Genomic DNA, 13,226 nt, shown 5'->3' with positions numbered 1-13,226 from the left:
TAAATATAAGTTTTTTTTAGATATTTTAATATGGACTACGTACAGATGTATATAGACGTATTTTAGAGTTTAGATTCACTCATTTTGCTACTTATGTTTTTCATATTAAAATATCTAAAAAGTCTTATATTTAGAAACAAAGGGAGTAGCAAATAAAATTATTTCTTAGATTCCTATAAATAGACCTTGACAGCATATAAACAAATTTTTTTGCGCATAAGAGTATTTAGTTTTTCTATTTTCCTGGAGAATGTTTAGGTATTCCACATACATATAAGATTTGTGGAAGAGGTCTGACACATAAACTTTCAAATCCAAATACTCACTCCGTTCCACAATTCTTGTCGTGTTTTTAGGTCAAAACTAAAACCACGACAAGAATTATAGAACGGAGGCAGTATATAAGAGTGTTTAGGTATTTCACATAAGCAAGCACCAATATCATCAAACAACAGAACCCTTTGCTAATTACAAATACTTAACTTTTTAACTTCTCACGTCCGCCACACTCTGCTCGGTGCTCTCACGCTCGGCGGCAGTATTACAGCTTAGAGACTGGAATAGCTTTATTACATCGGGAAGAAAACACACAAAATTCAAACTAGGGACATCATAATCATATATAATCCCTCTCAACTGATTCAGTTGTAGGCGTCGGGGTTGGCGATGAGGTAGGCCTCGGCTGCCTTAAAGATGGCGGTGACGGATTCCTTGGCCTTGGTGATTTCGTCATTCACCTCCACGCCTGGCAGCAGCTTGTACGTCGAGTTCACCTTCACGAAGCTCCCTCCGTTGGCCGCCGGCTCCACCTTGATGTGCGACGTCGCAGTCTCGATGGCCGTGCCGATGCCACCGCCCTCGATGAGGGTCGACTTGCACTCGCACTTCTTCTCGTCCAGGAACTCGAGCCTCTCCTTCATGAGGGTAAAGGGCATGGCTGCAAGAGCAAAGAATCGCGTGTTATGCCGCCGCCTGACTGTGGTGACATGCGTGGATTGTATGTGATGCATATGTATGTACCTGAGGTGAAGTTGAACTGCCTGACGCTGCCGATGCCGCCTTCGCCCTCGACGGGGTGGGCGCTGGCGACGATGTGGGGTGCGAGCTTGGGTGCCAGAGTGTGCCAGTCCATGACGCCGGCGCGGAACAGGTGCGGTGCCGCGACCGACGACTCGATCCTGTGAGTCCAGCTGTTGGTGGAGGCCATTGCTGCGGTGATCAACTAGTTAAGATGGGCAGGTGCGAACGCTATGAGAGCTCAGTCAGAGCATTGTGTTTGCTAGTGCAAAGTAATTGTAGTATGTTGCAGCGGCTGCTTGGTTGCCGAGAGCGTGCGCGGCGAGAACTATAAATAGGTGTCCCGGAGCGCGGGCTTGGTGCCGGATGGGGTCTGGTGAGGTCGCCGGTTGCCGAGTTTCCACGAGGGACAGCAGTTCAGACTTAATTATGCAGGCAGGGTTGGCATGGATGATGGATGGCACCCCTCGTGGCCCTCGTCGTCAACGTTTATTGATTCTGGTGTGCAAAGAATGTGTTCCAGGGAGTAAAATACTGTAAGGCTGGTCATAGTGGGGAGTAACTTAGACTAGTAACATACATATGTTACTAGTCTATGTTACTACCTTCATAGTGGGTAGTGTCATAGGTGTGGTAATATAGTTGCCTTCATTTATTACTTTGTAGACTCATTATGCATTGGAAACCGCTATGTGATGGTAACATATTATGTTACTCTATTTGCCTCTCTCCTCATTAACTACTTGCCACATCACCATTTTTGCTTATGTGGCATCTATGTTACTACCTATGTTACTCCCACTATGACCAGTCTAATGCCAAACGAAAATAATGGTGACAGGTGTGGTTGGCATATGGCATGGTTGGTGTCTGGTGGGAAAAGAAAACGCCAGTCTTTTTTTTTTGACGGTGCTACGGCGGGCTTGCACCGGCCTGAACCATTTTCATTATAAATAAGAGAGATACAAGACAACGAGTACAAGAGATAGCAGCCAACACACCCCAGAAGGAACGAAGAAAAACAGAGAAGAGAACTAGACGCAAGCTACGAACAAAGAACCACAGAGAGAGAACCAGAAGCAAGCTGCGACAAGCAGCCAACACCAAGAACTTAGCACCCATCGCCACTGGCGGACCGAGAAGAGCGGGAACTAGCTTTGTTGGATTGGTCGAAAGGAGATCCGCCGCCGAGAAGACGTAGAGAAGAAGTCGTCTGCTGCTCTGCATTCACTCAGCACCTTGAAGAGCTAGGAAGTCGCAGCCACCGTCGAAGGGCATCCCACTGCCTAGGAACGTCGCGACAGAGAGAGCCACAGACCGCGCTGAAGGGCAATGATCCACCGAGACAATCCTGCACCTCCTCTGGGCCACACCACGGCCACCATCACAAATAGAGAGAACCAGAGCACTCTGCGAGGCAACCAAATCACAAACGCCGTCGAAGAGCAGCGACCACCGAGACCTCACCGCCGCCACGAGCCCCCAAAAGGAGAGGCCAGTCATCAGCACTGGATGACCAAGGCATTGGTCACCGCCACAGAGCACCTCCACCGCCACCGCCCTACAAACCAACAACCCGAACCAACGCTCCAACCCAGACATCAATAGACCAACTGCGGATCCATGGCTCCTAAAACAACGCCCCCAAGGGGGAAAACGACATTAAAGATGGCGTCGTCGTCCGATCTAGAGAAGGATCTAAGGCTTTCGCCCAGAGCACAGGAAAATAGCGGCCAATGGTAGCTCCCCGGTGATGCCTTCATGAAGGAAAACGGCGCCCGAGGTCGTCGCCATCATAGTTGCCGACGATGTCGACAGAAGGCTTTCGCCTGAAGCATCCCAGCCCGGCCATCTCCGCCACGCCGGCCACCAAGTCCGGCAACGGTAGAGCTACCCACTCCTGCCAGTCCCCGACGAGCGTCCCCGCTAGGTCCAGCAAGAGACATCCGCTATCATAGCCAGTCACCTCGAGCACCTGCATAGACAGAGCCGGTCGGTCTCGGCCGCCACCTGCACCCAAACCCTCACCGTCGGCCACAACACACCACCACACGCCTACCCCGCTGACAGCAGCCACCGCCGACCTCCCCAGCGGCAGCAATGGAGCCTGCCGGGCCATGTGAGCCACTGCACCGGCGGTATCCAGATCTGGGCGAAGAGAAGCCCCCAGATCAGGCATGGCAGCTCACAGGGACACCGCATCATCCGAGCCCGCACGTAGCGCTGACCACCGGCTCCGCCCTGCACCACCAGCCCCTGGCCTCGGCCATGGGGACCGCAGGCGAAGGGAGCAGGCTGCTGCCCCAAGGGAGCAAGATCTGAAGCAGGAGCTCCCAGGGACAGAGCAGCGCTGAGCCCCCTGTCGAGCCGCCCGCGGCTCCGCACCACCCGCGCCGCCGCACTGCACACCCACTGCGTGGGCATGCCCACATCCGCGCGCGAGTCCTCATCGCCAGCCGAGCGCCCCGCGCCGCCACGCTTGGACGAGAGGAGGGTGAGACGTCCCCGCCGCCACCGCCGCCGCGCGGGCTTTGCCCGGCGACGCCCTCCGGCGGCGGCGGGAGGAGGAGGAGTGGTGGTGGGGTAGGTGGTGGCGGCGGCTAGGGTTTCTCCCGAGCCGCCGGCGGGAGCGACGCGGGAGCTGATGGACAGATCCAGGCCTAGTTCAAAAAGCCAGTCTTTCAGTGGGCTACATGTCTCTATGTAAACTATTCTCGCGTGTTTTATTCTGAGTTTTTAAAACTATTTTTTATTATGAGTTATTATTTGATTTACATGACGCTTGAATAGGGCGATACTCAAATCATGACTTCAAATCTACGTAATCCTGACGGGCATGGATGCACCAAAGTTACATGCCCGCCCATATATGGCGATACTCAAATCATGACCTCAAATCTTGTGTTTGTGCTAAATGTGTACATGCTATGTGTTGTCGAATTATCGCAACGGAACTCTACATAGGAATCTCTTAGTCCCTTAAGTTATCAAGATAAGTTTGGTTGCTTCTCAGAAGTTGGAAGCAGGTGGGAGCGTCTACATCCATGGGCTGTAGACTAGGTCGATTATTCACGGACAAACCACCATTGCGGATGATCTTACCACCCGTCGCGAGGTTTCCATCGGTGATGTAGAGATCAAGGCGGCGACTTCCTTGCCATTGGCCTTCTTGAAGGCATTATCATGGAGCGGGCACGATTGTCGGAGCCGGTGGTGCAATGTTCGATGTGGATGTCGGGGCGGCTACACTGGATCTGTATAGTGGGGCAGTTCTTTGATGATGATGACAACACCGAGTTTCTACAGAGTCGCGACATGCTTAGGTTGATGGTCTTTTCAACATATCCAAAGGGTCTTTTCAAGCTTCATCATTCCTTGTGCAGCAGAGTTGCCATGGTTGTCTTGGTGGTTACAATGATATGCAAAGGGTGCCCATCTCGGGAGGCCCAGGAGACGCAAGCCTTGCATATTTCTCTTGTGAAGCTCGTTATCGAAGTCGTGGTTGTCTGTCGTCGACGGTTTGGCATGAGCTGATACAATCCTCGTACATATGTTGTGAGGATCGCACCGTTGGTGGTAGTCCATGGTGAAGTCGGAGTTGCTGGATCTAGGCAGTGGGTGATGACCATGCTGCTTATGGGCAGTCACAACGGTTGTTCTTTTCTCGGTGGTGTGTGTGACGATTTTGTTTCGTTATTTAGGTTGATCGGGTGCCATGTTAGCGATTGTCATGCTCCATGATGGCCGGCCTTTGTGCTTCTAATTTTGGTTTTTGTTGGATTTTCGCCTAAGCAACTCTCTTCTACTTAATTAATCAAATGGGGCCAACGCCTCCATTTCAGAAAAACACTGGCAGGCAGCCAAAACCCTTGGACATGAGACAACCAAGAGTTTGAGCAGCTCGTGGAGAATTTTGTCGGTGGTGTTAAATATGACCAGCAAGAACATAATTATAAAGAGTGAGATCCAATTTTTCGTGACGCTCTGTTGAAACAAGATGAGTGCGCCCAAACTTTACTTCTGCAGTAGGTGAAGGGGAACGTGATATGCAACAAAAAAAGATTGCATGCCCTCCTGGTGCTCCCCCTCCCACCTATATATAGGTTGTTGGGAGCGGGTCGACTGACCTAGAAGGTGGAGTCCTTCTAGGATTCCTCTCCCTGATTTGCCTGCCCCCCAAGGTAATAGGGTGCCGATCGACTTGGGCATCATGTGGAGCCTCCACCCCCCCCATCCCTAGGGAAAGCATCTCAAGGTATAAGTTTGCAAGAAACAGAGTACAAGAATAAGCAAGATGACGTAATGTGGACAGAAAGAAGTCAATCAATATAACAAAAACCCATTGTTTTTCCTTAGTGACAACAATACAATACCACTACTAGGGAAAAACCTAGTGGTAGCGCTGGTTTTTGGCCTAGCAGTAGTGCGGGGTGCCGCTCTACTGATAGCGCTACAGCTAAAGGTTAGCAGTAGCGTTGGTCTACACTCACTACTACTATATGAACTTAGGTGTAGCGCGTTTTTTATAAAGCGCTACTAGTAAGTACTAGCAGCGCACCTCTGTGCCCGCGCTACTACTATTATTGTGTATTCTATTTCTTTTTTATTTTATGTCGTATTCATACACCATTATACAAGTTTTCATACAGTAGCAATTTAGAGATCGTTTTTACATCATAATGAGTTATTACATCACTGGGTGAAAGAACCACGGACTAGTTTCAAGTGGATGGATCCATCCACTTGAAACTAGTCCACGGTTCTTTCACCCAATGATATAATAAATCATCATCATCATCATCATCATCATCATCATCATCATCATCATCATCATCATCACCACCATATCATTAACAACTTATCATCGTAATACATCATTGTCATATAACAACTCCTCATGATCATCATTTTCATCAATGAGACATCATATAGCAAGTTGGTCACTAGTCATAATCACAACTCCTCCTCATCATCATCAACTCTAACACATTGTACCTAGGACCCACTCCTCTCTCATTGGACCTACTACCCTCTCTTAGGTAAAATAGCATAAAACAAGATAGGCACTGACTCTCCATTATGGAGAATGGAGATTATCCTGTCTCCAATTCTTGCGCTTCGCATAATGTTGCTTCCAAGTAGCTCCCTACGATTTACCACACATTTTTTTTCAATCCTTGATTGTCATGCCTTCATCTGTTTTAGAAATCCGGTATGAACAGCAGTGATGCGTAGGATGACCTGGTCGTAAGTTCATAACATCAAGGTGAACTTTCAGAAACATCAGATGACGCACACAATCCTTTGGTATTTTCTGTTGAAAAACATAGTAATAACTTCGTAATTAGCAATGTAGTTGAGTTTTAGAAGAATTTATGCAAAAGATGCACGATGTCGTAATAGTAAAAAATCTTACCATGACATCTCCATGGATGTTACCATAGTTCAACACGTGCACTAGTGGCACGTATTGACCATAATGTGCAGGAGTTTGATAATAGATATTGTAATTCTCAAAATCATTAATAAATGAAATCGGATGATTTTTCTCCTGATAAGTTAATTCTGAGCCATCGTTGTAGTAGGTTTTGTCTACCATCTTCCGCATATTCTTTGAAGAATGAAAATAAGCTATCAATGGAAATAAGTTGTCAACTATTTTGAAATAAATAATATAAATTACTTAATAACTATGTTTGATAAACTCACATAGCGGTAGAATTGGAAGCATATCAACAAGGACCCAAATGTCCATATTGTCTTCGCCGATGGCAAGATCACCATGATTCGTGGTCACAAGCATGCCCTCATGAAAATCATACATCTTGCAAAGTGCTTCCCAATTCGAGTAACCAAAATGGGTTACGCTCTCAGAATTGTATAGATTTACATCAAAATCCATACCATGATGGGTCCTTAGGTGAATTATCTTTGTTTTCCTAATTTCATGATCTTCAAAATCCATCCTCTCCAAGACATAGCGTCTTGCATGGTATGGGATAAGCTAGTCGAATTATAAAAGACGAAAATTACACGTTGAAGAAGCAGAAGTCGTGCTTAATTATGAACAAAACACTTGTCGTCGTTGCGTACCGTTTGAACATCGAAGGTCTCCTGAAGCTTAATGTTCAAGGGCCGACCTTCTACTAGGTGAGGCCTATCGCACAGACCCCGGTCGTCACCGCACCGGTCGCACTCCGTCGGGATTCTTTCATCGTCCAACGACGACATCAACGACATTTCCTATGTTCATAATTCAAAGATTAAACTTGTACAATTAAATATATGTACTACAAAAACTAAATTAGATCATTATTATTCATCATGGGTTGTCTATCGGTCTGTCGAGTATTTTCTTGAAAACTCTCAGCTCACGTGGTGTATATATTCGACCATCGGTGATGGTAGCTCCTCCTTTCGTTCCCGAGTGCATTACACCAAATTGTCTAGCACACGGGGACGAAGGAGAAGCTACCCCCATGACAACAGTCGGTATTCTTTGTCCTCTCATATATGGTGGAGTCCCGACAGACTTAAAGTCAACTCGAAATGTCGTTTAATTATCTTTCTAGAAAATCCGTGGCACTCGATATTTCCTACATATTCTAGCACAAGTCATGCTTAAATTCACGGAAAAATCTGGCATGACCTTTGCTGAAAAAGGGCATATCGAGCGCCTGAAATTTGCCGGAGCGGAAATGAATCAACACTCCAGCAAAACATAGGCCACTCGGAAATGAATCAACACTTCACACATGAGCATAAATTGGTGCTCATTGCATTTCAATGGTTCAATGTCGACAAAAACATTTCAATATATGTTATAACCCCGAACATTTCATTTGGTTAAGAAGCATAACTAAATACCCTAATTCTACTATATCCAACACCAAGGAGTGGAGAAGGAGGAGGTGGACTTTTAGCTCACCGACTCGGGTGTACAGGAAGTAGAGGTAGCTCGGATGACGATCACTTCAAGGATACATGACTCTACAAAGCCTGCATATTCCACTGAGTAAAATTTTAATTAGATCATCAAATCTCATATAGCATTCTTTGATGACAAAGTGATAATGACATAAATTCAACTAGTTCTATTAATTCAACTAGTTCAGCTAAGCACTTACTAAAAATAAACTAGTTCTATTAATTTTCTTACTAAAAATAAACTAGTTCTATAGTAAAATTTTAATTAGATCATCAAATCTCATATACCTAAATTTTCTTACTAAAAATAAACTTGTTCTATTAATTCAACTAGTTCAACTAAGCACTTACTATAAATAAAAATAAGTAAATTTCTTACTAATTATATTAAACACTTACTAAAAACAATTAAAAAAACTACATTATTCAAGAACAGTAAAAACAGTTTAGGGTTTAGGAGAGATGGAGGGAGGAGGGGTGATAACCCACAAGTATAGGGGATCGCAACAATTTTCGAGGGTAGAGTATTCAACCCAAATTTATTGATTCGACACAAGGGGAGCCAAAGAATATTCTCAAGTATTAGCAGCTGAGTCAATTCAACCACACCTGAAAGACTTAATATGTGCAGCAAAGTATTTAGTAGCAAAGTAGTATGGAAGTAACGGTAACGGTGGCAAAAGTAATAGTAGCAGTTTTGTAGTAATCGCAACAGTGGCAACGGAGAAGTAACTAAGCAGAGATCAATATGTGAAAAGCTCGTAGGCAATGGATCAATGATGGATAATTATGTCTGATTCAATTCATCGTGCAACAGTTATAACATAGGGTGACACAGAACTAGCTCCAATTCATCGATGTAATGTAGGCATGTATTCCGGATATAGTCATACGTGCTTATGGAAAATAACTTGCATGACATCTTTTGTCCTACCGTCCCATGGCAGCGGGGTCCTATTGGAAACTAAGGGATATTAAGGCCTCCTTTTAGTAGAGTACCGGACCAAAGCATTAGCACTTAGTGAATAAATGAACTCCTCAAACTACGGTCATCAACAGGAGGTGTCCCGGCTATTATCACTCTGGGGTTTGCCAGATCATAACACGTAGTAGGTGACTATTGACTTGCAAGATAGGATCAAGAACACTCATATATTCATGAAAACATAATAGGTTCAGATCTGAAATCATGGCACTCGGGCCCTAGTGACAAGCATTAAGCATGGCAAAGTCATAGCAACATCAATCTTAGAACATAATGGATACTAGGGATCAAACCCTAACAAAACTAACTCGATTACATGGTAAATCTCATCCAACCCATCACCGTCCAGCAAGCCTATGATGGGATTACTCATGCACGGCGGTGAGCATCATGAAATTGGTGATGGAGGATGGTTGATGATGACGATGGCGATGGTTTCCCCTCTCCGGAGCCCGAATGGACTCCAAATCAGCCCTCCCGAGGAAGATTAGGGCTTGGCGGCGGCTCCATATCATAAAACGTGGTGAATCCTTCTCTCTGATTTTTTTATCCCAGAACATGAATATATGGAGTTGGAGTTGAGGTCGGTGGAGGTCCAGGGGGCCCACGAGGCAGGGGCACGCCCCAGGGGGTGGGCACGCCCTGCACCCTCGTGGACAGGGTGTGGGCCCCCTTACATTGATTCTTTCGCCAATATTTTTCATTAATTCCAAAACGTGACTCCGTGGAGTTTCAGGTCATTCCGAGAACTTTTATTTCTGCACAAAAATAACACCATGGTAGTTCTGCTGAAAACAGCGTCAGTCTAGGTTAGTTCCATTAAAAGCATGCAAGTTAGAGTCCAAAACAAGGGCAAAAGTGTTTGGAAAATTAGATACATCGGAGACGTATCAACTCCCCCAAGCTTAAACCTTTGCTTGTCCTCAAGCAATTTAGTTGACAAACTAAAAGTGATAAAGAAAAACTTTTACAAACTCTGTTTGATCTTGTTGTTGGGAATATGTAAAGCCAGCATTCAAGTTTTCAGCAAAAGTTATGAACTAACCATATTCACAATAACATTTAGGTCTCATGTTTACTCATATCAATGGCATAATCAACTAGCGAGCAATAATAATAAATCTTGGATGACAACACTTTCTCAAAACAATCATAATATGATATAACAAGATAGTATCTCGCTAGCCCTTTCTGAGACCGCAAAACATAAATGCAGAGCACCCATGAAGAGCAAGGACATTGTAATTTATGGCAAAAGAGATCCAGTCACTGTCATACTCAATGTAAATTAATAACAATGCATGTAAATGACAGCGGTGCTCTCCAATTGGTGCTTTTTAATAAGCGGATGATGACTCAACAAAAAGGTGAATAGATAGGCCCTTCACATAGCGAAGTGGGGATTTGCAGAGGTGCCAGAGCTTGAGTTCTGAAACAGAGATAAATAATATTTTGAGTGGCATACTTTCATTGTCAACATAACAACCAAGAGATATCGATATCTTCCATGCTACATACATTATAGGCAGTTCCCAAACAAAATGGTAAAGTTTATACTCCCCCACCACCAACTAGCACATTCCATGGCTAGCCCAAAACAACGGGTACCGTCCAACTAAAAACAATCTTGGGGGAGTTTTCTTTGCAATTATTTTGATTTGATTTGAGAATGGGACTGGGCATCCCGGTTACCGGCCATTTTCTCATGAATGATGAGCGAAGTCCACTTATCGTGAGAATAACCCACCTAACATGAAAGATATAGACAACCCAAGTTGATACATGAGCTATTCGAGCATACAAAACAGAATTTCATTTGAAGGTTTAGAGCTTGGCACATACAAATTTACTTGGAACGGCAGGTAAATACCGCATATAGGAAGGTATGATGGACTCATGTGGAATAACTTTGGGGTTTATGGAAGTGGATGCACAAGCAGTATTCCCGCTTAGTATGAGTGAAGGCTAGAAAGAGACTATGAAGCGACCAACTAGAGAGAGACAACAGTCATGAACATGCATTAAGATTAACCAACAATGAGTGCAAGCATGAGTAGGATATAAGTCACCATGAACATAAATATCATGGAGGCTATGTTGATTTTGTTTCAACTACATGCGTGAACATGTGTCAAGTCAAGCCACTCGAATCATTCAAAGGAGGATACCACCCTACCATACCACATCACAACCATTTTAATAGCATGTTGGCATGCAAGACAAACCATTATAAACTCCTAGCTAATTAAGCATGGCATGAGTAACTATATTCTCTAATTGTCATTGCAAGCATGTTTCATTCATAATAGGCTGAATCAGGAACGATGAACTAATCATATTTCCAAGAACAAGATAGGTCGAGTTCATACCAGCTTCTCTTATCTCAATCAATCCATCATATATCGTCATTATTGCCTTTCACTCGCACGACTGAACAGTGTGGATAATCATAATAGTGCATGTGCATCGGACTAAGCTGGAATCTGCAAGCATTTAATTTAAAGGAGAAGACAGGGTAATATGGGCTCTTGGTTAGATCAACAATAATGCATATGAGAGCCACTCAACATTTTCATCGTGGTCTTCTCCTCTCGACCCCCAAAGAAAAGAAAATAAATACAAAGAAAAAGAAAACTATTTACACAGGAAAGCTCCCAACAAGCAAAAGAAGAACGAGAATTTTTTTTGGTTTTTCTTTAGTTTACTACTACTACAAGCATGGAAAGTAAACTAGCTAAAAGCTACAACTAATTTTTTTTGGTTTTTCTTAAGGTTTTTCAAACACACAAGAAGAAAGCAAGAAAATAAAATAAGCTAGCATGGATAATACAATGAAAAAGTATGAACACCGACAACTAGAATGAGTGTATGAACATAAATGTAATGTCGGTGAAAAATACGTACTCCCCAAGATTAGGCTTTTGGCCTAAGTTGGTCTATGGCTACGGCTGGCCTGGCAGATATCCGAAGTCGTAGTCGGGGTTGTACTGAGATGCAGCAGCTACTGCCTGGAGAGCTGCAGCCTGGAGGCGAGCTGCCTCCATCCTCCTCTCATATTCATTAATTTGCTTCCTCCCTGGTTATAAAATATCTCCTATTTGCCTGAAAGTTAAAGAAAGTAGGAGCAGGGAGAGTAATATGGACAGTACGCCGTCTGTCAAAGATTAGTCGGTACTGGAGGAACTGTTCGTTCCTCTCAAGAAACTGATGGTGAACCATAGCATTATAATCTAGATAAGCAAGTGGCAACTCAATATCATTTCCATTTATGGGTACACCAAGATAATTAGCTAAACGAGTTGCAAAAATCCCACCAAACAAATATCCACTTTTACCATTAAGATGTAACCTCCGTGCAACAATGGCCCCCCAAGTTATATTGTTTATCACCTAATACCGCACTCTTGAGGACACTAAGATCTGGGACGCACATGTGACAAAGTTCATCTTTACCGTTAATGTGTCTACCTATAAAGAGAGCAAAGTAATGTATGGAAGGGAAATGAATGCTCCCTATGGTAGCTTGTGTGATCTCTCTAGTTTCTCCCACAGTGATACTAGCAAGAAAATCTTTATATTTAGATTTGCGGGGTTCACTAAAGTTGCCCCACTATGGAATTGTACAAGTAGTGTTAAAATCTTCAAGGTCCATGGTATAAGATTTATCACAGAGATCAAATAAAACAGTGTGAGTGTTGCGCGTGGATGAAAATTTAAACCTCCTCACAAAGGAACCAGTTAGGTAATAGTATTGCCGGCACTTATCTGATACGAAGTCCTCAAGATCAGCATTACGTACATATGCATCAAATTCATCCTTGAAGCCTGCTTGAACCAGAAACTCTTCCGACGGCCATTCACAAGGCCGCACTTGTGCTTCCCTTGGTGGTTCAAGGTTCGGCTCACGTATCGCGAGCCTTAGTTCTTGCTTCCTTGAAGAACCACCATCGTACATTTTCCTAAACATTTTTCTTCCTCTGAAAATTTTCTGAAAATTTTAGTGACTCAAAATAAAAGTGAACCAAACTCAACAAAATTGATAGCAACTACTCCCATAAGTGCCTAGAGGCTATATCATGCATTAAAACTACTTTGGACCATATAAATTTGACATGCAAGCCTGAGCACTGCATTGGTTTTCCCTTGAAGAGGAAAGGGTGATGCAGCAAAGTAGCATAAGTATTTCCCTCAGTTTTTGAGAACCAAGGTATCAATCTAGTAGGAGGCTCCTCAAAAGTCCCACGCACCTACACAAACAAACAAGAACCTCGCAACCAACGTGATAAAGGGATTGTCA

The 13,226-nt window shown here is 44.1% G+C and overlaps 1 protein-coding gene across 1 annotated transcript; it reads right to left on the bottom strand.

Annotated features, from left to right (window-relative positions):
• Positions 1 to 416: 416 nt before the first annotated feature.
• LOC119368434 (pathogenesis-related protein 1-like) lies at positions 417 to 1,306 on the bottom strand. The gene is made up of 2 exons (XM_037633697.1): positions 1,021 to 1,306; positions 417 to 937 (listed from the first exon to the last, which is right to left on the bottom strand). The coding sequence occupies exons 1-2, from the start codon at positions 1,205 to 1,207 to the stop codon at positions 642 to 644; spliced, it is 483 nt and encodes a 160-aa protein (XP_037489594.1). The 5' UTR covers positions 1,208 to 1,306; the 3' UTR covers positions 417 to 641.
• Positions 1,307 to 13,226: the final 11,920 nt, after the last annotated feature.

This window comes from Triticum dicoccoides, chromosome 2B, assembly GCF_002162155.2.
Source record: "Triticum dicoccoides isolate Atlit2015 ecotype Zavitan chromosome 2B, WEW_v2.0, whole genome shotgun sequence".
Lineage (NCBI taxonomy): Eukaryota > Viridiplantae > Streptophyta > Magnoliopsida > Poales > Poaceae > Triticum > Triticum dicoccoides.
Note: the sequence above shows the minus strand (reverse complement) of the source record. Positions and strands in the feature narration are given on the sequence as shown.